Source organism: Andrena cerasifolii, chromosome 11, assembly GCF_050908995.1.
Source record: "Andrena cerasifolii isolate SP2316 chromosome 11, iyAndCera1_principal, whole genome shotgun sequence".
Lineage (NCBI taxonomy): Eukaryota > Metazoa > Arthropoda > Insecta > Hymenoptera > Andrenidae > Andrena > Andrena cerasifolii.
In genome coordinates this window covers 6244468-6269583 of record NC_135128.1, presented here as the reverse complement: position 1 = coordinate 6269583, position 25116 = coordinate 6244468, and the positions used below count along the sequence as shown (strand labels likewise).

General features: G+C 48.7%; 2 protein-coding genes and 1 long non-coding RNA gene across 13 annotated transcripts in view; 2 read left to right on the top strand and 1 right to left on the bottom strand.

Annotated features, from left to right (window-relative positions):
- Nucleotides 1–5433: 5433 nt before the first annotated feature.
- On the top strand, nt 5434–6485 carry LOC143374744 (uncharacterized). The gene is made up of 2 exons (XR_013086738.1): nt 5434–5487; nt 6218–6485. It is a non-coding gene; the product is annotated as an uncharacterized LOC143374744 (long non-coding RNA).
- Nucleotides 6254–21618, bottom strand: LOC143374739 (uncharacterized). Of its 3 annotated transcripts, none has more exons than XM_076823137.1 (10): nt 20791–21618; nt 15301–15356; nt 14445–14637; nt 9807–9879; nt 9013–9213; nt 8915–8950; nt 8764–8852; nt 8380–8493; nt 7935–8309; nt 6254–6560 (listed from the first exon to the last, which is right to left on the bottom strand). In XM_076823137.1, the coding sequence occupies exons 1-10, from the start codon at nt 20911–20913 to the stop codon at nt 6321–6323; spliced, it is 1500 nt and encodes a 499-aa protein (XP_076679252.1). In that variant the 5' UTR covers nt 20914–21618; the 3' UTR covers nt 6254–6320. The 3 variants fall into 3 exon arrangements, with proteins under 3 accessions (XP_076679252.1, XP_076679253.1, XP_076679254.1); XM_076823138.1 differs by lacking the exon at nt 20791–21618 and adding an exon at nt 17079–17871 and having other exon boundaries at nt 15301–15359; XM_076823139.1 differs by lacking the exon at nt 20791–21618 and adding an exon at nt 17079–17871.
- Nucleotides 21619–21724: 106 nt separating this feature from the next.
- Nucleotides 21725–25116, top strand: part of Tn (tripartite motif containing protein thin) — a 46858-nt gene continuing 43466 nt past the window's right edge. For 3 of the 9 annotated variants that reach the window (XR_013086737.1, XM_076823123.1, XM_076823130.1), the window contains exons 1-2: nt 21725–21882; nt 24676–24782. The gene's annotated coding sequence lies outside the window, so the exon portion shown is untranslated. The other 6 variants (XM_076823126.1, XM_076823129.1, XM_076823131.1 and 3 more) reach the window with 6 other exon arrangements.

The window sequence follows — 25116 nt, the reverse complement described above, 5'->3', positions numbered from 1 at the left end:
ATCCTCGGGAAACTGTCGTACGCCGCACAGCAACGTGCTTAGCGACACACTGTGAAGGAAAACTGTTTTGGAAGCGTTCCGAAATTATTCAGAAATCTGTCTAAACATCGTGCCATGTGTATCGTACCATCTGGTATTCAGAATTTATTTATGCGAGTGTAGTGAATGGAATACAAAATCTGTTTGAAGGCCTTTATTGTACATACCTTGAAGTATCGTCACAATTTTTGTTATACTTTTTTAATGCAAAATGGCGGCGCTACAACTCAACAAAAGAAACTTCCTCTGAAAAACAGTGATTCACGGCCGGAAAGGTTTCTCCTTCAATTTTTCACCTAGAACAAAAAACTAAAAAATTTTCAGTTCTATATAAGATTACCTCGGGAAGTACACGAAGAAATTAAAAAATACTGATTTTTGCAAGACTGGTGCGTGATTGAACAAAACACAGAACTGCCACAACTTCGAAATTGTTGAAACGTTTTCTTCAATCACGCACCATTCTTACAAAAATCTGTATTTTTAATTTCTTCGGGTACTTCCCGAGACAATCTTACATGAAACTCAAAATTTTTCGGTTTTTTGTTCTAGGTCAAAAATTGAAGGAGAAATCTTCCCAATCGCGGAGCACTGTTTTCCAGAAGAAGCTTCTTTTGTTGAGCTGCGGCCTCGTCATTTTGTATTAAAAAAATTTTCAAAAAATTCTGACGATACTTCAAGGTATGCACAATAAAGCCCTTGGAACACAATTTATATTCCATTTCCTATACTCGCATAAAAAAATTCTCAAAATCCCGCTGCCTTTCCGGTCTCTACGGTGTCATTACCCCTTAAAGAAGTACAATTTTACCAGCTTTAAAAATCTAGAGAAACGATGCTAGCGATCGAACAATAAAAGTAAACGTTAAAACGGATCGTCTACTTTGCACTGCGACCACAGTACAGCGCGGTTCCCGTTTGTTCTCTGTGCTCTAGCCTGCCGGATGATAAATAAAGTTCACCGCCTTGAAAGAGATTGCTATCCGTCCGTTTAGCACGAGATAACGGAATTATCGTTTCTTTTTTCCCGGGGCGCTGCATAAGCCGTAGGGGTAGGAAACTCGCGGTATCTCGGCGTAGTCAGCACGTGCGATCCTACCGTGCCACGGCGTGTTAATAAATTGCACATATTTATTTCAACCGTGGTAACCGGTTAACGAGCGTATCGCTTTAAGTCCACGGAACTTCTGGCCAGCGATATCGCGGCAATTTTACGCGCTCGCCGGCCAGCAGTCCAGCCCGAAACTCCGCCGCGTTGTCCGCCGCGGTTGATCGCGATTTTCTACAAGCTCTGTTTAATAAATTAACGCGTGAAGCCGCGCTGATGACGCGGCCCTATGAAAACTTTATAACTGACATTCGTCCGCCGGCGAACGGTCGTTTCTCGGTTTAACAGCGGCCTGGAACCCCCAGCGTTTGGTGGTCCGTGGTTTTATCGAAATATTATTGTCCCCGCGCCCCCATTTGCATCTGCAATATCTACGAGTTTGACGTATTGATTTGACAAACGTTTGCGCTCCATCGGCTGCTCTCCAATCGTTCAACAAGAGCAGCTTACCGGTTTAAACGTCAACTCCGGGAATATCAACAAAATTGTCGAATATCCCTGCACGGGAGGCTTTCACGGACGGGGCGCATCCGCGGCTCGACGTTTCCGCGATTGTTCCGCTCCGCGCGTTCTTTACTCCCGTCGCGATATCGATTCCTTAAGGTTCGTTATTCCCTTATTAAACTGGGACGCGCCGCTAGCTGTTGCGATACGCTCGGAAACATTTTCATCGCGGATAACAATGCCCGCGCAATTCCCTGGCAGGGTTGAAAGTAAACAGCGCTCGAAAAGTTTCGCTTTGCAAGAAAACAGTCCCAATGCCTGCCGCGCAGATATAATTGTTTTAGCGGAGGAAGATAATGGAATTTCATCGGACCCGATACTGTATCCATTTCACGAGGCAGCGAAATTGAGATAGCTCGCCTCGAGTCTCTGCCTAGAAGCATCCCTTCCCGTCGATATATCACGGTGAGTCGAAAGCTATCGAATTTTGACTGCAAGGAAAATGATCCACTCGAACGGTGATCTTGGAGGAGCTGCGGCACTCCTTGCCAGCGGGGCAAGACCGATTGAAAATCACTCGGCATACTAATACGGCTAACATATGGCCTGCTGTTTCTCTTGTTCGCGAGAGTCAGCCTCCGTGTATTCTCGCACGCGGTGATCGATAAGCCTAGATTCAATGCTGCATTCTCGTACTTCGTTCGGCGATTGAAACAATAAATCACCGCGAGCTTCCAGACTTTGAATCATATTAGTAACCCCCGCGGTTTAAGCACGTGAAATAAATAGACCGTCCTGTCGCGAGCGAACTGTCGCATCATCCTCCGCGTGTAAAACATTTAAATTTAAGTTCAATGGGGGAATACTTATCGGGGCTAAATCGAAGACTCCGCGGTCCGAAACGGTCCAAAATCATTCCTCGAAGCAGCAGCGCGATGTGCAGCCCGGGACGATAAATCACGAGGAACGGGGAAGCTCAGAAAATACTGATAGTCCGATTCCCTATGTAAACTGCTACGAGTTATACGGGCCGGCTGTAAATCACACTTCATACCGATACCGTTTAACACAGAGTAGTCTGTTTCTGTTGTCTATGAAAGGGGCCGCTCGATAGGGTCCCACTGTACGCCCGGAACGTCGGCTGATCGATACGTCTAGATTAAAAATTATTTTCCAGGCCGGCACGGTTAGGTTCGAAATGATAAATCACGAACGGCTGGAAAACCTCGGGGGGCCGCCGATCTTGGAGCATCGCGGTGGAAAAAGCTTCCCCTTTTCGGATTTAAGAATCTTCTGGTCGCTGCTGTTTCCACGTAGACGAAATTAATGAGGTCACCAAATAAGAGGCCGTCTCAGGGAGGAGCCATGAAAGTCCTCGGTGTACAAGATGCTCTCGGGTAATATTCTACAGGGTAAACAGGCCCTTTGAGCTTTATTAGCCGACGGTGCTCTGAGTTTTTTAAATCGCCCACCCGGCTCGCACCGTTCATTTGCGTTCAGGAAATTTGTTTTGAAAATTATGCGCCGTAGAAGCGATCTCTTTGCCGGCTTCGAGCACGCTCTCTGGCGAAATTCAATCGTCGTTAAAATTAATGAGATGCGAACGCGGCGGAACACCTTGGCCGGGGGGTGAAAAACATTCCTCGCGTCGACGCGAGCCGCCGCGACGGCAAGCCTGCGTGTGGATTCCCAGAACGTTGCCTCTTTATTTACATCCCTTCCGGTGGCTCCTCGTGATTAAGTGCGACTCCTTGCGCTAGTCTCTGCAATTAAATCCGAGCAGCTCGAGGGAGAGCGATTATTAAGGTTCATCGGTGACTAGTCGAGCGCTAAGCCTCGCTCTGGAGCTTTAAAACTTCTGAAAAGAGCCGGGCAAGGGCCAACCGGATCTAGCCACCGGGATCCCCCAATATCTACGGGCCGTGAACTCGAAGGAAATCAAATAACCTTCGGGAAGTTGCAGCTAATTGAGTTCTAAGTATCGTATTTGCGCGACGGCCGTTCTTTGCGGCTTTAATTAGTCTGGGATTCAGACGGGAAGAAGAGTCGCGAAACCGGAGTTTTCGGGGGAAGAATGTAACACGGCCGCGCTGTAGTGTTTAATTTCCCCCCGAAAATTAATTACACCCGGCAGCAACCGTGGATAATGCGTTAAGCGATCTACGGAACGCCGCCGCGCGTACACAGCCCCGTGTTCTTGATAATTACATCTTGTGTTCTTCTTAATTAGCCTGCAAACGTTCACGACGAACGACAAATTATGTTACACCGAGGATGCTGCGGCGATCGATGTTCAACGCTCCCTGCAACATCGGCGGCTTGAAACGCGAGCCCACGATTCAATTTATAGGCAGCTCCATAGGTTCGTTTAATACTTGCTTTGTGGACAGACTGAGGATCGCCTAGCCTGTGCCTTCTGAGCAGTGGCGGATTTAAGGTGTTATACCTAGTCGGGAGGCTGGAAAGAGGCGAATTTTTGTTAGCAAAAGCGTTAGCATATGTTTTTACAGGACTTTTTGTATTTAAAACATTTAAAGATTATTTGGTAATTTTTTTGTAGAAAAATATTTACGTTTATAATAAAAATACGACATCCAAGAAGACTTTTTAAAAACGGTGAGCAAGAAATTTTGTGGGCTTATTTTTTATATAATAATCTACTGAATGACGGAAGGATTCTTTTTTCAATGTATGGTTTCAATTATATCAACGAAAAATGGCTTCATGGTTATCACTAATGGCCGTTTTTCGTTGATAAAATCGAAACTATACAATGGAAAAAAATCCCTCCGTCGTTCAATAGATTTTTATATAAAAAATAAGCCCACCAAATTTCAGAAAGATTGGTGCAATAGTTTTTAAGATATCTTTCTCGCAGTTTTTAAAAAGGCTTCTTGGATTAAATATTTTTCCACAAAAAAATTACCAAATGTTCTTTAAATATTGCTCTTTTAAGTGCAAAAAGTTCTGTACAAATTTATGCTTCCGCTTTTTCAAAAAAAATTCACAAACATTCGTGAAAAAGGCTCGGTGATAAACGCTCTGGGACAACCTGTTCACGTAAACAGAGTTACAAATAATTTTTTTTTTAAAAGAAAGTATAGTGTTTGGGTAAAATCATATTTTTTTTTTGGAAGATGTGGCCCCGGAGAAATTGTGGGGTCTTCTGGTCTGTTAAATCCGCCACTGCTTCTGAGCAATATTCCTTGTGGGACATATAAAATCTGCCTCTGATAATTCTCCGAACCATCGCAAACACACTCACGCAAAGATAAATTCCCAGAACTCTGAACATTTCACTGCCCTGATTACCAACCAATATGTTTCTTCATATTGTAAAGCACGCGACAGGTATTAAAGTTTCTGAGCAAAAAGCAGGTTTCATTAATACAAACCAAAGGAAGACGCGACGAATATCGGCGCAAAGTCACCGGGGTAAAATTGTATTCGAGATTCCCCAACATTATTAAATATCGGGGCGAGCTTTGATGTTGCGTAATAGGCTGTTGATCGTACAGCAAATTTAACCGCGGCACTGTCAGATGACTCTGGCAGAAAGCATATCGTCTTTGATGTCGGATCCAGATATTACGCGAAATCTAAATGCACGGAGTGATCGTTGTCGTTGGAAGGGATACCTGTCATCTGACGGTGAATCTGCCGAGGCAGGCGGCGAAGAGGCAATTGCACGAAAAATGGGAGAGCCCCTTTCGAATTTTATGTTTCCATATTTTCATCGAAGGATTTCATCAGGACCACCTTCCGCGGAATCGTCACCGAAATTCTGATCGAATATTGCCTGTCTAGCGCCTGAAGAGACTGCGTTTTCGTTATTCCACGAAAATTTCGCTGTACTATCGGATTTCCAGTTCGTTCATTCCTGTGAAACTTAAGGGGTCATTCTGGTTAGACGGTTCGGAAGAATCGATTTTTTTAAAACATTTTTCGAAAGTACATATCCTCAAGAATGTGCTGTTAAATTTTCATGGAAAAATATAAATTATTTTAGCTTCTGCATAGGCATTTTGTAGGGAGCGCGGAGGCTCGGCCTCTATAGATGAAAACTTTAAACGCGTTTTTCTCGAAACGTCATTTTTTCACATCGTGCAGGTAAAATCTCGAAATCTATCGAACCGATTGCTTTAAAAATTGCACTGCTTATTCTGTACACCTATGACTCTGGCAGGGACTACAAGCAAGTATTTTTATTGAGTCCAACCTACTTTTAAAATGGAAAATAGCACAGAAAAAAAACGAAATACATTAATTCCTGCACTTTGCCCGCCATTTTGCTAATTTTGAAGATAAACCACTAATTATAGTCCGAGCGCTGGCGACAGTCACACTGATCGAGAATCTGTTTGTATTTTCGGTTTCAGATAGGTCCAGCAGCTGAAATCGCCTGCACGAGCGAGGCATGAATTTTTAACCATGTCATCAAAATCACCCTCAAAAGTATTTTAAAAGCAATAATTGTATTACTTTTATATTTTTTATTTGCTGTAAAAACGTAGTTTAATCAATTGATAAAAGTTTTATTCCATTACTATAATTCTGTCCTTCGAAATAAATTCCTGAAAATCGCTGAATTTATCGGCGCGCTAACCAGAGTGACCCTATTAACAGAAAACAGTAATTACGCTGCATAGAAAAATTCTAGAGTTTATCTAGCCGATTTGTCGGTTTGCAAGATTTTTATTAAGTGTCGGCTCGTGTTCTGGTGTTTTTTTTATATCCAAGGCTTCCCTCCCTTGCAAGGTTTGTCTTTCAGATTGTAAAAGAGACGCGCGTAACAGCCAGCGATGCTCTCGCGATCAGGATCGGCGTCTATAACTAGTTCGTCATCGTGCTCAATCGCTATCTGGATGTCTGGTTCCGCTTTCAAGTAGAATAAGTAGGGTATAGGCTCCGACGCGCGTGCATTGTCCCTGACCCAGTCGTCCACCTCCACCGACTCCGTGCTTGGTTCCTAGAAGAATTACAGCACTCGCGACATAGGGATCATGTAAAGAGTGTGTAAAAAGAGAGGCCTAGGAAATAGCAGACAAATAAATGGCTCGATTTTCATTATCAATCAAACATCGCATCGTTCTTTGTCGCGACGCGAACGTCGATACCAAACGGAAACGTGTACAGCTAGGAGTTACATCGCTGTTAATGACGACGATGGTAATAAATCGATTACACTCGCAGGCCTTCGGAATGAGGGATCGGAATCATTCGAAAATAGACGAACGGCCGAGTCGTTTATCGGTAGGGAGACTTTTTGCTCGATAATGGCCGGCCATTATTAACGGAGATGATCGGCGAACCGAGAGGAAGAATTTCAGAAAATATGGAACGTTGATCCGATATTTATCAAGCCCCGTTAACCGTATCAACAGCACGGGGGAGAAACTTTCCCCCGGATTTATTAAATACGCCTCGTTCTCGATAAAATGTTTAATTACACGAATTAGTTCACAGCCTGTTGATTAAACGGACATTTTTTTTTCACAACCCCCGGTGAGAAGAAGGAAATTGCTCCTTTTTACGAGCCACAGATTGCGGATCTCTCGCCGTAAATAAAAAGAAAGGGGGGAAAAAAATGGATCCCTACCCTCTCGAATATCGAGCCGGTCTCTCCAGCGAAAGGTCATCCAGATGGATATTTATAAAACGACAGATAAAAATTGTTGCGATAACTTCTTCGGAGCTGAAACCGTTACATGCCACCGTGCCTTGTAATCCGTAGGACGCGACTTCTACGTCTGACCACTGCCCGACTCGTTCTACTGCCCACAAAAAACCGGCCCGATGCTGTGTCTGCTTTCCCCGCCTCTCCTTTCAGCTTCCACCCTAATGGAGCCACGAAACACCGAAAAAAACTTGCCGAGAATCAAAAACCAGAAACTCCACGCGTCCCTCGTGTCGCTAAACGAACAACACAAGTTTCGCCGACAAAAAGAGACGGCCGAGAGAGCGCGGAGCACGGTGCATGCAACCACTTTATACGTACTCCGAAACACAGAAAAGAACAAAGCGAATAAAATAATCATCCGTATTTTTTTCACCACCGTCCCGGCTCAATTTTCTCGCGAATTTCCTCCCTTTCTTCCTCGAGCTGACACGCGACTGGTTCCTCTCTGAATTGACACCCTCGTTCACGCTTCTCCCGCTTTATTAACAACGCGCAACGGGAGCCGTATGTTCTACTTTCAACGACATATAGAAACATATATCTCCCTCAGCAAATTAAATCCGAAACACCCTCAGTTACCCCCTAAATCAGAGCGGTGCCTGAGTTTGTCTGCCCCCGATCAGATCACCTATGAAAGATGAGTCGCGCTAAGAGTACCATTACCATTTTCAATTGCGGCTTGGAGGTCCCATTGGAAGAGCGGGCTGGGGTAGGTTTCTGGTTCGAGGGCGAAGGATTTGGTGGATTCTCGATGACCGTGGGTGTATCCGATGTCGACGCATTTAGCGCGAAATATCCTCCCTCGGCTGATTCTACGGATTCCTGTTCGGCCGGCTCTGTAACGGGTTCTGCGGGCTCGACCCTGCCGATGCTCCTCGACTTGCTTTTAGAAATTTTCCGCTTGGACCGGAATTTTGCTTTGGACACCGACAGATACCGAGAAGCTTGCGAACGGAGCCTCTTCTTCCCCGCTGGAACGCCCTCGCCTCGTATCTTGTACGTGGCCATCACGACCCTGCCTCCAATTTCCTTTATCGCCTGCAACGCGGCGAATGCTTCACGTCCCCCCGGCATTGCGTGCGGCAAGATCGTGCAGTGGAATCGTTACCTGGTCCGCCGTCTTGTTCCAGTGCTTGTAATAGCTCCTGTAGATTGTCGCCTGGTGCGTGAACTCCTTCAGAAACTGCCGCATCTCCTCCTCGTCCCTCGGCAGAGGCAGTGGCTGCAAGCAAGCGTTCGTTTCACAACGGCTCGGTGCGTGTAAACGAAAGTTCGGGAGTCTACCGCGAGATACGGGAGTGCCTCAAAGGGAACTTCTAAAACTGGAATAATTTCTCGCGATTATGGAACTTCGGGGTAAGCGCGGCGAAAACTAATTGCCTCCCTTGTGTTCAACGATCTCGGATGGAAAAAATAAATGGGAAAAGAACGTAGTTCTGTCGCGATACGTTTAGAGAGGGATTCGTGGACATTTTTTGACAGTACTTCTTACTTCAGGTTCCGGTTCCACTTTTGGGGGTGGACCAGTAGGCTGCCACGGTATCCCTATCGGCCAAACCATCTCTTCACCTCCTTCCGATTCTTAAATGACAAAACATTTATTTAGCAACATTTCCAAACTCGACCGAAAACCTTTCTCCTACCTGGCGTTAACGTGGCATCCGATGGTTCTACCGAATCTTCAATGAGAAAACATTTATTTAGGAACATTGCCAGACTCGGCCAAAAATGTTTCTCCTACCTGGTGTTAACGTGACATCCGACGGTTCTGCCGATTCTGTAGAAGGAGGTCCCTCGACCGATTTTTCAGGAGGCTCGCCTGTCTCTTCGTCTCGCGGCGCGTCGATATCGTCCGTGGACTTGGCTCCTGCTTCTCCAGCTGTATAAAGTTCCCGGAACTGATCTTCATCTACGGCTTCCGCCTTCTCGTCTCGTGCAACGTCTAGTCGTGGCGTTTGATTGCGTGTCAGCGATGATCGCGAATTCGATGGGCTTTTCGTGTCGCAGAAGACTTTACGTCTCAATTAAATCGCGGCGAGAATAAACCGCCTGCCTTAGGCCTGGCTGTCGGGAAAATAGTGCCCGATGCTCCCTTCGTATTCGGGGAACAAAGAAGAAGTTTGCCGGGCCCCCTTCGAATCGGCTTATCTCCCCGCCGCAGGGGATTTAGTGCGTAATAACGCCGAGACGTAGAATTACTTATTAAATACGGGAAATTCCAAGATAAGCCTGAGACCCTTTCCCTGTCGCGGATACAGCTCGCCCGAGGTACCCTTCGTGACACCATAAAATCTGTTTAGGGCAACGTAAAAGCGGCTCGCGATACCGAGGCCACGCGAGGACAATACCCATACTTTTAGATTTATTTCGTGATAAGTGCTATACACCGTGCTTCGGCACAGCTTCTACCAAAATTACTGTTCCTTACGCCCGACAGCTCTCCTGGGCTTACGTAACGTAGCCCCGGCGAAAACAAACGCTCGAGTGTTTGGAAAAGGATGGAGTGGCCCTTCGGTAAAATTATTCCTCTCTCACCTTGAACGGATTCGTGAACCGTGCCCGGTGTTATCATTCCGTCATCCTCCGCGCTGACACCTTGCTCTTCTTCCTGCGAACGAAATACGGTTAGCAGGGTGTCAGTGCGGAGCGCTTTCGCTGCGGGGCGGGTCGTTCGAAGCTCGTGCAGCTCGGGCTTTAGGGAGCAGGCATCTTTCGACTGCTCCCGCAACTATGGAATGCGCAGCACGAACTGGGCGACGGTTGACAAAACTGGCGCGGTGGCGTGAAAGTTTGGTTCGCGCAAACAGTACGACAGGCGATTAATGCATATTAAAATTGAAATTAAATTTGATCCCCTTATCTTGCTCGCTGCATGGCGGGAGACGGGTGGAACGTGAGAGTGCAGTCGTTGCTCGAAGCGCATAAATCGGCTCGGCGACATTTTAGAATCACACTGCAAACCCTCCCTTCCGATTACGCTATCCGTCCCCTAATCGTTGCCCCGCTTCCTCCAGCAGCCACGGTCCCGACGAGTCGACGAGACCTATTCTCACGCCGCGAATCGCTCGTAACGTTCGATTTTATTAACCGTTCCCCACGGTTGTTTACCCTTCCCGGCCGTTTCACCCGATCGGTTATTTCTACGAGCCGCGATAAAAATTTCACGCGCTCGCTATTAACCCCCGCGAATTTTCTATTTTCCCCGTCTCTCCTCTATTTTTTAGCGGCTCGCGGTGTTTTTAATGCGCCCGGCGGCCGTGGCATCGACCCGTCCAGCCGGGATCCTGCTTTATTAAACGTAAGAGTGGTCGGACCTGGACCCGATTGCGCCCGACTAAATATATTGGAACCGCTCGATTAATCTTCTACTTCAAGGTCGGCCGCCCTCGCGAATTGACGAAGCCGCGTGTGTGGGTGACACTTTCTCACCGGGACACTACATTTCCCCCCCTCTCTCTCTCTCTCTCTCTCTCCTAGTTTCTTCTTCTTTTTTTATTTTTCACCCGTGGTAGGTCAGCGATGCAGGGAGGTAGAAGAGATTTAAACCGTTCCCTCGTCACTCAACTATGCACCGTCGCGTATAAATCTTCGCGGCCGACTGAAAAATACCCAGTTCCCAGGCAACACCTGAGCTTCACCCTGAGACATGGCTCGCGGTTGTTCAAGGTTAACCGACCGGACGCTACGGAACACAGCTATCCCCAGTGACCCGCGTAAATCATGTTCCCCGTGGCTTCAGCGCCGAGAACACGGGCCGGCGAGGGAGCTCCGAGGAATTAAGTTTCTGCTGCTAGAAAAACCGGGGGACTTCGATGCCTGAGAGATTAAGTTCCTTCGGTGGTGTAGGAAATTGGAAAACTGCGCTGGTCGAGGACAAAGGATGGAGCTTGGAACAGTCGGGTAGCAAAGTTTCCACCCTCAAACTCGCTTCCCCTCCCTCCCGCCCCGATAACTGCAATTTTACAGATATTCACCGGCTCCGAAGCAGGGAGGCGGGGAGATAACAATTTTCTTCCGTCCGAAATAGGACCGCCTATCGGGTCCGCGAATTTTACACCGCAGGAGGCTCCAAGTTACCGCCGCGCGTTTTGTGAAAGGAACTCCTGCGCCCTTCTCTGGTCCCCGATTGTCATCAGGCAGCCGCCTGAACGGAGCGCCGACGACAGCCGAACTTGTAATTTACGGTTAAATTCCAGGTTCGTCCGCGGAGCAACACCGTCGGCGTTCCATTCAGCTGGCCACGCTTTTACGAGTGTAAGATATTTACGGCGGCCTCGTAACGCGTATCGCGCGCGCTCATTGTTGAGAGGCCTTTGTTAACGATGCGCATTGTAACTGGCGTCGCAGCGGAAGCAGCCCTTAGTCGAGGGAAAAGCTGCCGGTGCACGCGCGGAACCTAGGCGGCTATCTCGAGCCGCTCGAAATAATTGAAAAGCGATAGCGAAGGCGAGCCGATCGAGCGCGCCTCGTCTTCGAATCTGCAAACACGACGACGCCGACGCGTCGATACGCCTCCCTGAAATTGCTCGCGCCGCGAGATTTGATTCCGCCGGTGAAAGCCGCTTCCATTACCGTGGAGAGTGTCGCGATGTTCTTATAATACGCGTCGTTACGCGAGCGTATCGACGTCGTGAAACTTGAATTGGGTCGCCGCCTTCGACGCGCCGAACTTCTAAACAAAATTTACTTGCCCAATATGCAATCTTCCGCCATCAATTTCGCGCCCCCCCCCGTCTCCCGCGCCGATAATCGTATTCAACTTGCAACATTTCGATAATTTCTGGGGGCCAGTGTCCGAAATTTCCATATTCTAATCCAGCAAAGTTTCAGGTCCACACCACAGTATGGTGCTGTATCCATACTGGGTAAAGTAGCCGAATATGACCACCGCCCCTAATATGAGACCCCAGCGTATCTCCGCTACAGAACTCTTGAATGACGTAGCGATGCTATGTCTTTACTAACTAACCGTGTATTGGTTGTTTTGTCCGCACAGTGGCATTGTAATTAATTAAGCGTCTTGAGTAAGCATATATCTGTGAAATACGTTGCAGAAAGTTTTTGCAGTGGTTGGATTAAATTAGAAATACCTCTAAAGTGGTAAGTGGGTAATGATTTTTACAATTACTGTGGTATAGTGCTTGCAATGGATTTTAAGGCTTACTAGTTGTACATTATTAAATGACGAGGACTTAACTTCGAAGCTACTTAATAGTTATCGTGTTATTGCTTCCGAATATGAGACCCGTGAAATTTCAACTGATGAGAGTGAAGAAGAAATTGTTTTGAATGATGAAAGTGATTAAGAAAGAAAATTATGGTACAGAATGCTTGTTTTGAGCAGGTCTTTATTCTTCAGATTCTTATTCGTGGTGGGCCCACTGCGGTAGTAAAGAAATAGATTTCACATGCCGACTTTATAAAAAAAGAAAGAAAAAATAAGTTTCAGGAAAAAACAAACTGGGTCTCATATTAGGAATCCATTTTTTTTATCTGCGTATTTGAATGACTTTCGTTTTTATTTTATTGTGAAGAAACTGAATATTTGTTATAGTGCTTTGCAGTAGGTTGCTAAAGATACATATTCTACTTTTAAAACGTGTATCGAATTTTAATAAATGTGTTCTTAGTCAAGAGTTATGATGTTTTTAAGAAATGGGTCTAATATTCAACTACTTTACCCTGATGTTACGTCGCACAGTGGTTCCAAAGTGACTTTTTGCGGAGAAAATTCCGTATCTCTGTCAATTCTCAACCAATTTTGTCTTTTTTTGCTCGTTTTGTCAGAGATTACATTTGCTAAAATATCAAATACCTGAATTGCGACCAAAACGTGTTCTTTCTATATTTTTCTGACAAAGTTTGATGAAAACTTTAGTAGAACAATCTTTGGGGCTAATTTGAAAAGTTTTCGCTTGTCTAAGTAGTATTTTTACGTAAAATCTTTAATAGGTACTTGACAATCGCAGAAAAAAGAAAAACAGGCGAATTTTTGACACATTGAAATGTTCGAAATACAACTTTTTATTGCCTGAAAATTTGAAATGTTTGCCGAATTTACTACTACAACAAACGTCTAAAATATCAATTTAATGTATGATTATAATAGCGTTAAAAAATATTGGAGGAAGTCAAAACAGTGATTTATTATTTTACGTTTTTATTTTTGTTTATTAGTAAATAAAACCTTATTGATTCTTTCCGAACCACATCTCTTGCATTTGGAAAGTGGGTAAGAATGTAATGAACAATTTCAGGAAGGAATTAGCTGCAACTATTTGCGCTTTCGGTGTCAATCCGATTTTGTTTAGTTGGCGATAGCACCCAGTTGCCCTTATGTGGACAAAATTCTGTATATCAGTCATTCTTAACCGATTTTTATCTTTTTTTGTTCGATTTATTGGGGATTAAATTTGCTAAAATGTTACACAGTAGTTTCTCAAAATTTATTGTTCCGAAACAACGAGTTTATTAACTAGTTTTTTTCATATATCATTAAAGGGAGATAAAATGAAAAATAAATATAGATTAAACAATTCAAATTTGCACAAGAAAACTAATGTTAACCTTATTCCATATATTCTACATCTTCTGCGTATTCTACATAATTGGACAAAATATATTTCGTTCAGTTTTGAAAAACTACTGTGTAACATTTTAGCAAATTTGATCCCCCATAAAACGAGCAAAAGGACACAAAAACCGGTGGAGAATTGACGGAGATACGGAATTTTGTTCACAAAAAGTCACTTCGGAACCACTGTGCGTTGAGTCAACACATATGTATACACGAGATTGCTCGATATGTATCTCGCCTTTTGCGATTCCACGTCTACTTTTACACGTACTATGTAATATCTAACTCCATTATTTTTCTCTTTCTAGTTTTCTTACATGTATTTCTTTTTTCTATCTTTCTGTTACTTTCGCAATATCTACTGTGTAATAAAGAATTATTATTATTATGTACCAGAATTTAACCCCCGACAAATATACTTGGCTGTAACATAACTTCGACCCCCGTATATTTGCGCTGCCGCGAACTTAATTACTCGCAGAAGCTTACAGTTACTTTAATAGCGACGATTTTTCATCCCGTCTGCTCGCGTTGGACATAACGTTATCTGAAAGGGGGTGAGCCAGTTAGTGGTGGTTACACAAAATAAAACTCACCTCCTTGGGCCCTCTTATGGCCTCCTCGGCTGCCCGCAAGTGGTCCGCGAGCCTTACTGCGAGATCGATGTGAGCACGTAACCACTTCTGCCATTCGTCGGCAATTTCCCCGATCTTCGTGAGCCAAACCGACCAGACGCGCAGCTTTTCCGACGGCACGGCGTACAGACGCTCCATGGACCTGACCACCTCCCTGGCATTCCGATACCTTCGGTCATTTCGATCGCCCGGAACTTTCCATCTCTCAATTCACTAGCAAACGGACTCGCGCGCCGCGCAGCTTAAGTTCACGCGCAATTAAAAACAAAGGGTCTCGCGAACGCACTTACACACCCCGCTTTTCATTTCGCCCGGTGGACGAAGCAGCGTTCCGTCGGACCGACGTGCTGCTTCTCCGCGTTGCTGCTCGTGTCGCGCGAGACAATTCGGAAAGGTGGGTGCGGAAACGTCGCGCACGATTTTTGACCGCCTCGACGAAGCAAAGTCGCCGGAGAAAATTGCCAACGGAAAAAAACTCCCTTTCGCGGACCGTGGAGGGGAAAAAAATTCGCGCTTGTCTGTTGAACATCCATGGATTTCCTGGCGCACTCGATTTGCGTCGGTCAACCTACACCTTGGACTAAAATTACAAATCGGGGGATCATCAAACTATTTCGAGATCGAACGGAGGTGTGTACGCGGCGGGGTAGCGAGCCACTTTCCTCCCGCTGGTGTTTTTCTAGCCGGGCAATCTCGAGATTCATGAATAGGATACTAAGCGGGACGCGATAACCGTGCTGCTTAGATAAATAATAACGCGAGATTGTCGCGCGACGCGCTGTCGAAAAAGATCCTCGATCACGAAGGCTCCTCTTACACTCGCGGCTCGATGGTCCTGATTCCCTCTGCCTCGTGCTGCAGCAGCTCCCCGTCCTGCTGAGAAACGAGAACGATCATTTCCCACGGCATACTCGGCGCGGCAACTATCCCGTAAGGAACGGGATCGCGAAAGGAGCTGCGAAATGTCCACGGTAATTGCGCGATTATTTTCGGTCGAATGGACAAATTGATGGCCAGCTGGATCTACAATGCGGGTTACAGGAGCGCGTACGCGACCCAGCTCCGTATCACGTACAAGCCAGATTGATGATTATTGGTCTGCCAATGCGTGATGGGTGGATAATTAAGTCTCGGTGTTATTAACGGTTAGTGGGTTCATAAGTCGCGAGATGAATGGCCAATGGTATCGATAACCACGTAACGAGGCCCCGAATGATCACGATCGAGCGCTAACAAGAACAAATGTCCTGGCTGGAAGTCTTGCTGGTGCTCGAAGGGATTTCATCAGAATTCAGCGGACTAGATTCTTACACACAGAATGCGTTACGCTCGCTCCGTCGAAAGCTGCGACGAGACGCAGAGGGTGGTTGGCTTGGGAGCATAAAAATGCCAATAGTAGTCGGAAACAAAGCGTACGCGTATGAAAGAAACACGCGCCCACGAAACGTGGCGAGCTTATTTCCATTTGAATCGCCGCTAGCGCGGTGTCCCTTGCGGGAGAGAAGCTCCGCAGGTGAAAAGAGCTAGGTATTCACCGCGACGGACTTATTTCGCGTCGCCTGGGACCAGCTACTTGTTACGGGGCGACGCTATTTACCGTCGCGAAATTAATGAACCGCTCGGCGAGACTTCTCGATTACGCGGACGTTCGTTCGCAGATATCCGCGAAGTCATCAAGTTCCATCGGATCCGCGAGGAAGAAGGAAGAATGGAGCACCCTGGGATTTATAAGAGAGCGAATAGGCATTATCCTTTCGACGCGTACGAGTCATTCCACAGATTTAGAGACACTCGTCTAAAATCGCGTGGCGAGCAAGACGAACGGCGTGCCGTTCTGTAAACGAACACGCGCTCGATACGCTCGCTGATTGTTAATTTATCGGTGGCACGGGGCGTGCAGCTCGCATCGATCTCGCCCGATCGCGGAACGGATACCTACATAAATCTGCTCGGCGACGGTAAGGAACGGAATCCGAACTGGAACGGCGCGGCTGGCTCTAGGAAGAAGAACGCTCGTTTCCGAGTAATAACGCATAAATGAGCGCGCGCGCGCGCTGTTATTAATTAACACCGAAGCTGTCGTCTCTGGGAGAAACATTTGAACCCGGATCGCAATCGGAGAACCGACGAAGCCGCGAGTTTATACGACAAACTCAAAGCACCGCCAGCAGGGTGACGCTGCGGCAATAATTAATTATAATGCCAGGGGTGGTGTCGCAGCATCCTCGTCCAGTTTCCCCTTGCTTCGAGGTGCATACAGGTTGCGCATGCATCTGCGTTCTGATCGCGAGCATTGTTACTCCGATGGAGAATGTCGCAGCGTTAGCCTCCCTTTCTTTAGGACTTCCACTTTTTCTTCCGACGACGAGAAGTCAGCCAAGGGATTACAGGGCGGCGTGGTTCCGGCGTGAATCCGAAGATCACAGGCTCCACGACAGATAGAAGTCGTGTCGACGGTGAAATAAGTCTGTTGTTATAAATAACGCGCGGACGATAGCAAAAATAGCAGCCAGGGCCGTGACGATTGGGGTGCTCGGCAGCGATCTGGCATCCGTGGTGCGCGAAATATGAAAATTCTCGGATCAACGAGCTTACCGGGCGGCAGGCGAAACTCAAGGCAGCGAGCTACGGTGTGGCGACAGTTCCCCGAAGCTTCCTCTCCTCGGTCGGTCGTTAAAAGTTGCCATTCTTTTAGTGCAAGCCAAGAAGCTCGAAGATGAAGAAACTCCCGCGAACCTGAATGATCAACTTCTCCCGCTGTCTTTTCCTCCGTGGCTTTTGCAGCTCGGCCGTTCCTCGGGAAGTTCGGTTTCCCCCGTTAATTCCGCGGCTTCCGCCAGGTCGACCGTGGCTTTCTCGAATTCTCAAAATACAAACTGTACTAATCCGCGTGCAGGATGGAAATAGAGTCGCGTGCTGAAGCGCGAGTGAAGCATCAAACGCTCGGCTGTTTTCGCCGTGGAAGCGAGAGGTTTTCGCCTTTAAAGCGATTTACCCGGATTCTCTGGAGAGGAATGGTTGGGGGCGGGGGGGATTATAAAGAATGCCAGCCGGCGAAGAAATTGCTGTTTAAGCGATCGATCGCAATCATCGAGGGCGATGTAAGTTGTCCTCGTAATAGAATCGCGCGTGTAAACGCGGCTTGTTGATTTGAAAGCCCTTTTGTCCTGGACCCGTGCAGCCATTTACACGAGACAAACAGCGAGGGAATTCCGTACAATGTCCATTGTGAGACAGCATCGATGTCGTGCTTTGAAATTGCCAGCGATAAGTCACCCAGCGAATTTCTTGTTCCAAGGGAATGACGGATTCTGTTCGAGAGGCTCTCGGTTGAAAAACCCGAGTCGGGAACGAAACGGATCGCTTTGAGAATCCGACTATTAGAATAGGAATCGACGATAATCCCCCGCGGTAACAACTTCGGCCCCGCCGTTTTTCGGTGTTCGCACCCCCCCCTCCGAGGGAGAGACCTGCGCGGGAGGAAGCGGCGGCCAGCATGTTTCCGAGTTTGCTCCGCACTCGACTCGATAAGGTCCGGGCGGATCAGCAGTTTATAAAAAGAAAGGGCGTGTAATTAAGTAACATTGCTGCGAGGGCTCTTAATTAATAACGCAATGAATAAAATCTCGAAGAGGAAAAGTTTCCGAGCTTAAGTCGGACGAAAAATCTCGGCCACCGACGGGGGAGGGGGGAGACGAAAAGGGACTTTGAAAACTTGAGATTCTAGTTAGCATGAAATATTCTTGAAGTAATATATAAAGTAGACGTAAGCGCGCAGTGTAGCGCGATCATAAGTTCTACGTTTACTTCGGAATTTCTAATTTCATATTCTCCCACGGGTTCTTTTCCCCCCCCTGCCACTGTTTTCCTTATTCCTTTCTTTTCTTAGATCGACGCTCGTGTCTCCCGTGTTCCTCCGCGCGCCGACGGGATTCTTGAATATATTACCCTCGCGTTTGTTAAGAAAACGAAGAAGGAATCGCGGGTGAACCTGCCGAGAGCAAAGGTACGGGCGATCCTGCGGATCGAGCTCGATTCGGCGGGGCGGCGAGGCTCGCGATTGGGAAATTCCTGGCGGAAAAACCGTGATTCACCGCGATATTGGAGCGAAACGTTTAAAACGGCAGAGAGACGCTGCTGCAAATCGTTGGCCCGAAAGGACGAAGCCGGCTCGTGATTCCTGGTGTTTATTCGCTCGCATTAGGGGTGCGCGGAACAGACGGGCCCGCGGTTCGTAGCGCGGGATCGGTAAAATTAATCGGGGCCGCTGAAAAAAAACAACGCCCGGCGAGCGGCTACGTGAAATGGGGCGCTCTCGCTTTGACTATCATGCGCGGAGATTGCGCGATGCTCGAGCTCCGAGGGCGAATAAATTCCGTTGTCGATGATAAATTGAATGTCACTCCCGCGCGAATTTTTGCCCCGACCCGGCCCGTAGAAACTATTCCCCCGGCAGAATTTCTAACGCGAACTCGTTTGATTTACTCGTCGGATCGTTGCGTTAAGCGAGGGGAGAGAAGCCGGGGGAGAGATTCGGGCGGGACCGGGCGTTGGACGTTACGGTAACGAGAGGCTCGATTTAGTTTCTGAACGACGTCGGGATCGCGCGAACGGCTTCCTGGATAAATTAACCCGCGGCCTCGGAGGCAGCCCGTTTAGAAATTTCGACGAACAACGGGCCGCGTTTGTCTCGTGATTCAGCCCCGGGTTGCGTCTACTTTATCGGAACACGCGAAACGATTAACGAGCTATGCGGGCGAAACTTCATACGAAAATTCTAACGCTAATCCCGTTAAGTGGCTGGGAAATTATTTCGGGGTGGGGGCGGAACTTCCCCCGGCGAGCCCGATATCGCGGCGAATGGCTAGAACGGGTGTAAACATTAATTTATCAACACCACGGCCGGTGAATTATTAACGCCGCTGAAAACTTGGGGGCCAGATTTTCTTGCCACCCTCGCCCGGCGGCTGGTGGCGACTCGGAAGCGGCGTTATCTCCAATTAAATCAGGCCCGTGTCACCGCCACGCGCGGAACCACCGGCTCCGATCTACCGAAGAGACTCGAGATTCCGAAACTACTCGAAATCCTGGCGCGACGTTAATGCCAAGATCAATGTTGCCGCCGCTCGGAGGGTCCAAAATCTACGCCACGCCAGCCAGCCGTTGCCAGGAACCACTCGACAGTCGCCAATGCCGAAGAAAATAAGCCTGACGCGCCGATCGGCGAGCCACGTGCGTGCACCGAGCCTCGCGCAATTCCTTTACCCGCGGCGAAATTTTGTCGCTAAACTTAGAAAGAACGCTTGAAGATCATAACATAGCCCTCTTAGTCATCTAACGACGCCCGGCCTTTATTTTTAGTGTAGCGCGCGTGTTAAGGTTTCTGAGTCAGGACCCGAAACGGCGACCTACCGAAACTTTTCATCCGGCTGCCGCGGCTCGTAGACGCAATTACGGACGCAAATACCTCGGCGAGGTGGGCCGCGTTTCGAAATTTCGAGCAACGAGGGGTGTTCGATTCGGGGCGAATGCCGCGGAAATTCCGAGCGAGCAGCAGCGCGCTTGGCGGATGTCGTTTTGCGGAGGAGGCTCGAACAGTCGGCCTCGCTCATATTTCGCTGGCCGTGAATAGAAGGGAAATTCTAATTCCCGGATGCCTGTTATTTAAGCCAGCGTCGCTGAATCGAACGCGGGGCAGAATTTCGTGACAATTCGGACTAATGGCACCGCGGCGGCTGAACCGATAATAATTCAACATTTAATTATGAATCTGTCATTCTGGGCGGCCGGCTGGGTTCGGCGCTAGACCGCAAACTGCACGGGCCTAGAACACTGTGGACGCCGGCGGTGTGCACGGTGGATGTATCGTATCGAATCGGAAGATAGATCGTCGTGTCAGCTTGGAAACAAAGTCAAGAGCAGGCCGTCGATATTTCATCGCGCCGTGCTCGCACTCCTGCGTGTAAATAAAAATACGAACCCGCCGCGTCTCGTCCGCGTAGGAGGATTAGGTACGTGAGCTGCGGCGATCACCGACGGGAAACGGAAAAGATAGCGTAGCTGTGCATAAGCTGGATCGTTTAAAAAAAAAAAAAACACTACAATGTGTTTGCCGTCGAGTTAAAAATTAATACCCTCGGAGCGACTACTAGGTTCCCGCGCTCTATGCAAAAAAGGCACCACCGAAGAAACTCCGTGATACTCTATCATTTGTTACCGGGGAGTTTTGAAAGGATAGGAAGCCGCAGACCCCGGGGATATAAGGGTCGTTAGTATTACCTATAAGTCGCAACTACGAAGTACCCACTTTGTCATCTTTAAGCCCTTTCTTCCCTGATGGCAATAGATTACACACATTAGCGATTCCCTCTATCTCCCGCCTCCATCTGGCTGGATGGAACGTCAGCATTTGCAAGGGGACGTCTTTCATTCGGCTGGGGGGGGGGGGGTATCGACGAGAATGAAACACGGGCTACGAAAAAAAAAAACCGCTATTGTTGGTGCAAAAACTTTTTCCCATTAAAGGATCCAGGGACGCCTGGCGTCGGGAATATTAAAAGACGGAGGCGCTGGCTTATCTCGGAAGGGACGATGAATCTTAGAGGCCCCGATCGGGCGACACTTTCTACGCGTTTGTCGTTATTACGAGAAATTTCTGTACGGTCCGGGATGATTTATGGCGGCAGAGACTATCCTACGATTGCTGCGATTATCTCACAGTTAACGAACTCCGTCGATTAACCTAAGAGCCGGATTCCAATAAACGAAGAACTCTCGACGTCCCCGGCTTAATCGAGTGCGTTCGCAGTTCGCAAAGGCTCGAGTGGGTGAATAACTTTGTAACCATCTTTCTGCCGACTGAAATGGACTTCCGATGGCGGAGAAGAATCCTCGACTTTGATCTACATCGATGCGCTAACGAGACGCTTCAGCATCACGCAGGGAGAAAGAATCGCGCGTCTCAAAAGATCACCTGTCGATCCTCGACGAGGCTCCCTTTCTGTCGCGGAACCGATCCATTTTTACCCATCGAATCGACGGGCGGGATCGCGCGAGGCATGCGAATATCGAAGCGCACCGGCGGAAAGCCGATGCGCGTCGCGTAAGGTGAAGGCCGGTGATGGACGAGAAAGCCCTGGGCAGTGAGTACATAGCTCGCAAGGGGATAGAGCTGACTGAATAGGCCTCGTCATTGGCGAGGTTGGTCGTCGACGACGGCCCGATAGAATCATCGAGGAAGCAGCGGGTGCAGGTGGAGGAGAGAGTGGGGTGCAGAAGCTCGGGCAGAGGATCAAGAAAAGACGAAGTAGGAGGTAGAGGAGCGACGAAGTAGCTGGCCAGAAATAACTAATAAGACATTCACTCTGAGACGGGCGGCCAGCCGGCCCGGACGAACGCGGTGCGTCTCGTAACCTCGTAATCGGCACCACATCACACCTCCACACGATAACACCACACCACTCTTCGTATCGATAAGCAACTGTGGCGAGAGGCTCGTGGCGACGAAACAGAGAATCCCTAGACAACACGTACATACAGAACCACACAGTGCGGTTGGAAAATTATCGCTCGCGGCACCATCACCTCCGTCTCAAGTGTCCCAGTTTCTGCGAAGTGCCTGGCTCTCTCTTCCCTGGACCACGTTGATTAAAGAAACACCGAAGGGAAGGAATGTGATGGGAGAAGTCGGAGGGACGAGAGGGAGAGAAACACGCGAGAGAATATCGTCACGCGATGATATGATCTATCAGTGCTAGTGATACATCGTTCGCGAGGGCGGCGGCACGGTTCCGCTGTGCCGAGAACCCCGCGCGGCCAGAGGGAACGTCGAATCTACGGGACGGGTCTCGGACGAGCGTGAGTGAGGATCTCTTTTCGCCGTCGCCATCGCCATCGGCCGTCTAATTTTAAGTGTTAGATAATGCACACCGGTGCGCACCGGTGCGCTCCGTTACTAAAACGGTAGCAGCGCCGGCGATGCACACGCTCGCCAGCTCGCGCAAGCTCGTTCACGCGCCGCCATTGGCGTGGAAGCTCGCCTCGCATTTGCCCCGGCATGGGAGAAGTGATGGTGATGGTGACGGTGCACCGGTGGTGATGGTTCTGCATGCTACGCTCCTGATTTCTTTAACGAACCCCGCGGGAGGATCGTCGCTGGAAAAGCCCGGGAGTCTCTGGGATTTCGAACGTCCGCGAAAGTCGAGGTCTGTTTGGAGCCCCGAGGGGCTCCGGGAGCCTTCGAAGTTTCGGCGTTTCGAGGGCGGACGATTTAAAGTGTCTCGCGTTCGTCGCTGTTTATTATTTCCGTGGATCTCGCCCCCTCCGAGCTCCTGCGAGGACATCCGCTTCTGCTTTTCTTCCCTCTGTACACGTTACATTTCGTTAAGGTCCCTTTGGTGGACGTCCGCCGGGCGTGTTTCAAGTCAGAAACTTTGAAATAAAGTCAAGACCTCCGGGGACTTTCGGAATCACGAGAAAGAACCGCTCCTAGCCTTTTTACAGCGGACGCCAGACACTCGAGCGGTTCTTCCAAAGCCATCGCAACCGAGATCTCTCACGCGTCCCGCCCTTCTTAGAGCCCGTTCTCATCCTTCATCTCTCTGGTCGCCGGTAAGTCCTTTCCATTCGGCTCCGTCGACAAGCTTATTTTCGCCGATCGACAGGCTCTCCCCGGATCGTTTCTTCCGCTCCATTCCGCCGTTAACAAACACCACGATCGACACGGAACTTCTCACCCTCCGTTCGCCGCCTTAATTGCGATTCATCTTCATTCGCGACCGCCTTTCAAGCACAATGCCCGTGCTAAGTTTCTTTCTCGTCTCGTCTCTCTTCAGTTTCTTCGCTGCTCCTTCACCGTTTCTTCCCTCGGTGCGCCAGCCTTTTCTTCCTTTCCGCTTTCTCGTTCCAACACTCCCACTCTCTTCCCCCATCCTCCCTTTCTCTCCCTCTCTCTCTCTCCGTACACTCTCTCCCAGCTCCCTCTATCACCTCCGTCTCCCGTTTCCCATCTATTTCTCCCCGTTCGAGCCGCATCCACTCCTTCTCCGCGTTTCTCGCGTCCCATCCTTCGATCCCACTATCTCCGTCTATCTCTCCGTGCTCTAATATGGCCAGCCGGTGTCCAATTACTCGCTTCGTTCTCGCTACAGTTTTTCCACGCTCTCCACGACCGCCACGCCGACGGAGAAAAGATCCTCATCAAGCGTCGCGACACCCGGCCCCATTTCACCGCTTTTTCTTCCACGATGCGGCCGCCCATTCATCCCTCCAGTCCCTGCGAACACCCCCCCGCCCTCTCCCGTCCAACGTTCGCGGTGCCTTTTTCCGAACGTCCGTGGCGAAGATCTCGCGAGACGGAATCGATCCGGTGTGCGATTTAAATTGGGAAATCGTGCCGATAGCACGGCGCCTCGATTCCACGGAAGGAGGGAAAAACCGATTAAAAATATATGCGCCGCTAGGAGGGGGGCGAACGGCTGGCCAAGGGAAGGGGACGGCCGGGGCCGGGAGAGGCGATTAAAGCGCGAACCGGATAGCAGGGAAAGGGGGATGTGATTTTCCCCACGTGGCGATCGTTCTTCCCGCTCTATCCCTAAAAGAAATTGATGATTCGAGGATTACTGGTAATCCATTGGCAAAGTGATTCCCGCGGCACCCGAGTGCAAATTTTCGAATCCTGCGTTCCCTTCCTTCTCGCCCACGCGGACGTCTTGTACAATTAATACCCGCGACTGTGCCTCTCGGTGTCTCTTCGGGGCAGATAAATTCCGTGGTAAACTGTTCGAGGAACCTCGTTCCCTGATACCTGATCGTGTCTGACCAAGCACTGGCCTCGTCTATTCGAATCCACTGCTCCGTCTGACCACGCGCCGTCCCTATCCACTTGCCCGCTTACGTAAGCTTCTCGGACCTGAGGTTATTATTTTTCTTGGCAGCCACTCCGGGATTCCGCGAGATTCGAAAAATCATAACGAAGTCTGCAGTTCCTGCTGCGCTGCTTCAACATTCTCTGGGATTAGATTTCGGAACGGGGGCCAGGGTATGGGCACGAGGGAAGGGGGTGCTTCCGCTTGGAAAAACGCGGAATGGCCACGATTTCCCAATTTGTTAGCGCGGCGAGGTGCAGTTACGTGATCGTCGTCGTTCCGCGGACAATCGACGAGTCGTTTAACAGTGGTGATTTGATTTTTAGCTGTCACAGCGCCGGGTATTGGTGAACGAAAAGTGCGACCACTTGGGGCCCCATAGAGAGGGCCCCCCACCGGAAGAGACCGCCGCAAGGCGGTCAAACCTTTTAAGGTAAGAAGACACACATCTCTCTCTCTCTCTTATCGCGGCTCTCGAAATTCTAACATTCATCATTTCTCGCCTCGCCGGCGTGTGTTTGTCCGAATAATTGTGAATTAAAAATTCCATGAAAGGGGATTCCCCCTGGCAAAACATTTGCCTAACTAAAATGAAATTTTAACGAACCTTTATTAGAGCGCAGCGATGAATTTTTCATATTCCGCGATACTGTTTGCTTTGAGAATCTCAGCCGCCCCCGGGATCGATAGCAGGGAAATTCAAAGGATTTTCTGTAAGTCACGCTGCCGGCTTAATCGTCGCGTTGGATTCTTATCGGTAACTGGTT

Bases quoted from the DNA above. Each gene is read 5' to 3' on its own strand.
- LOC143374739 (XM_076823137.1), bottom strand. From the start codon at position 20,913: ATGAAAGACGTCCCCTTGCAAATGCTGACGTTCCATCCAGCCAGATGG. The intron at 9,214-9,806 runs GTGAGAGAGGAA...CGCCACGACTAG, and splicing joins GGTTCACGAATCCGTTCAAG to ACGTTGCACGAGACGAGAAG. The intron at 8,310-8,379 runs GTAACGATTCCA...GCCGCGTTGCAG, and splicing joins GGAACAAGACGGCGGACCAG to GCGATAAAGGAAATTGGAGG.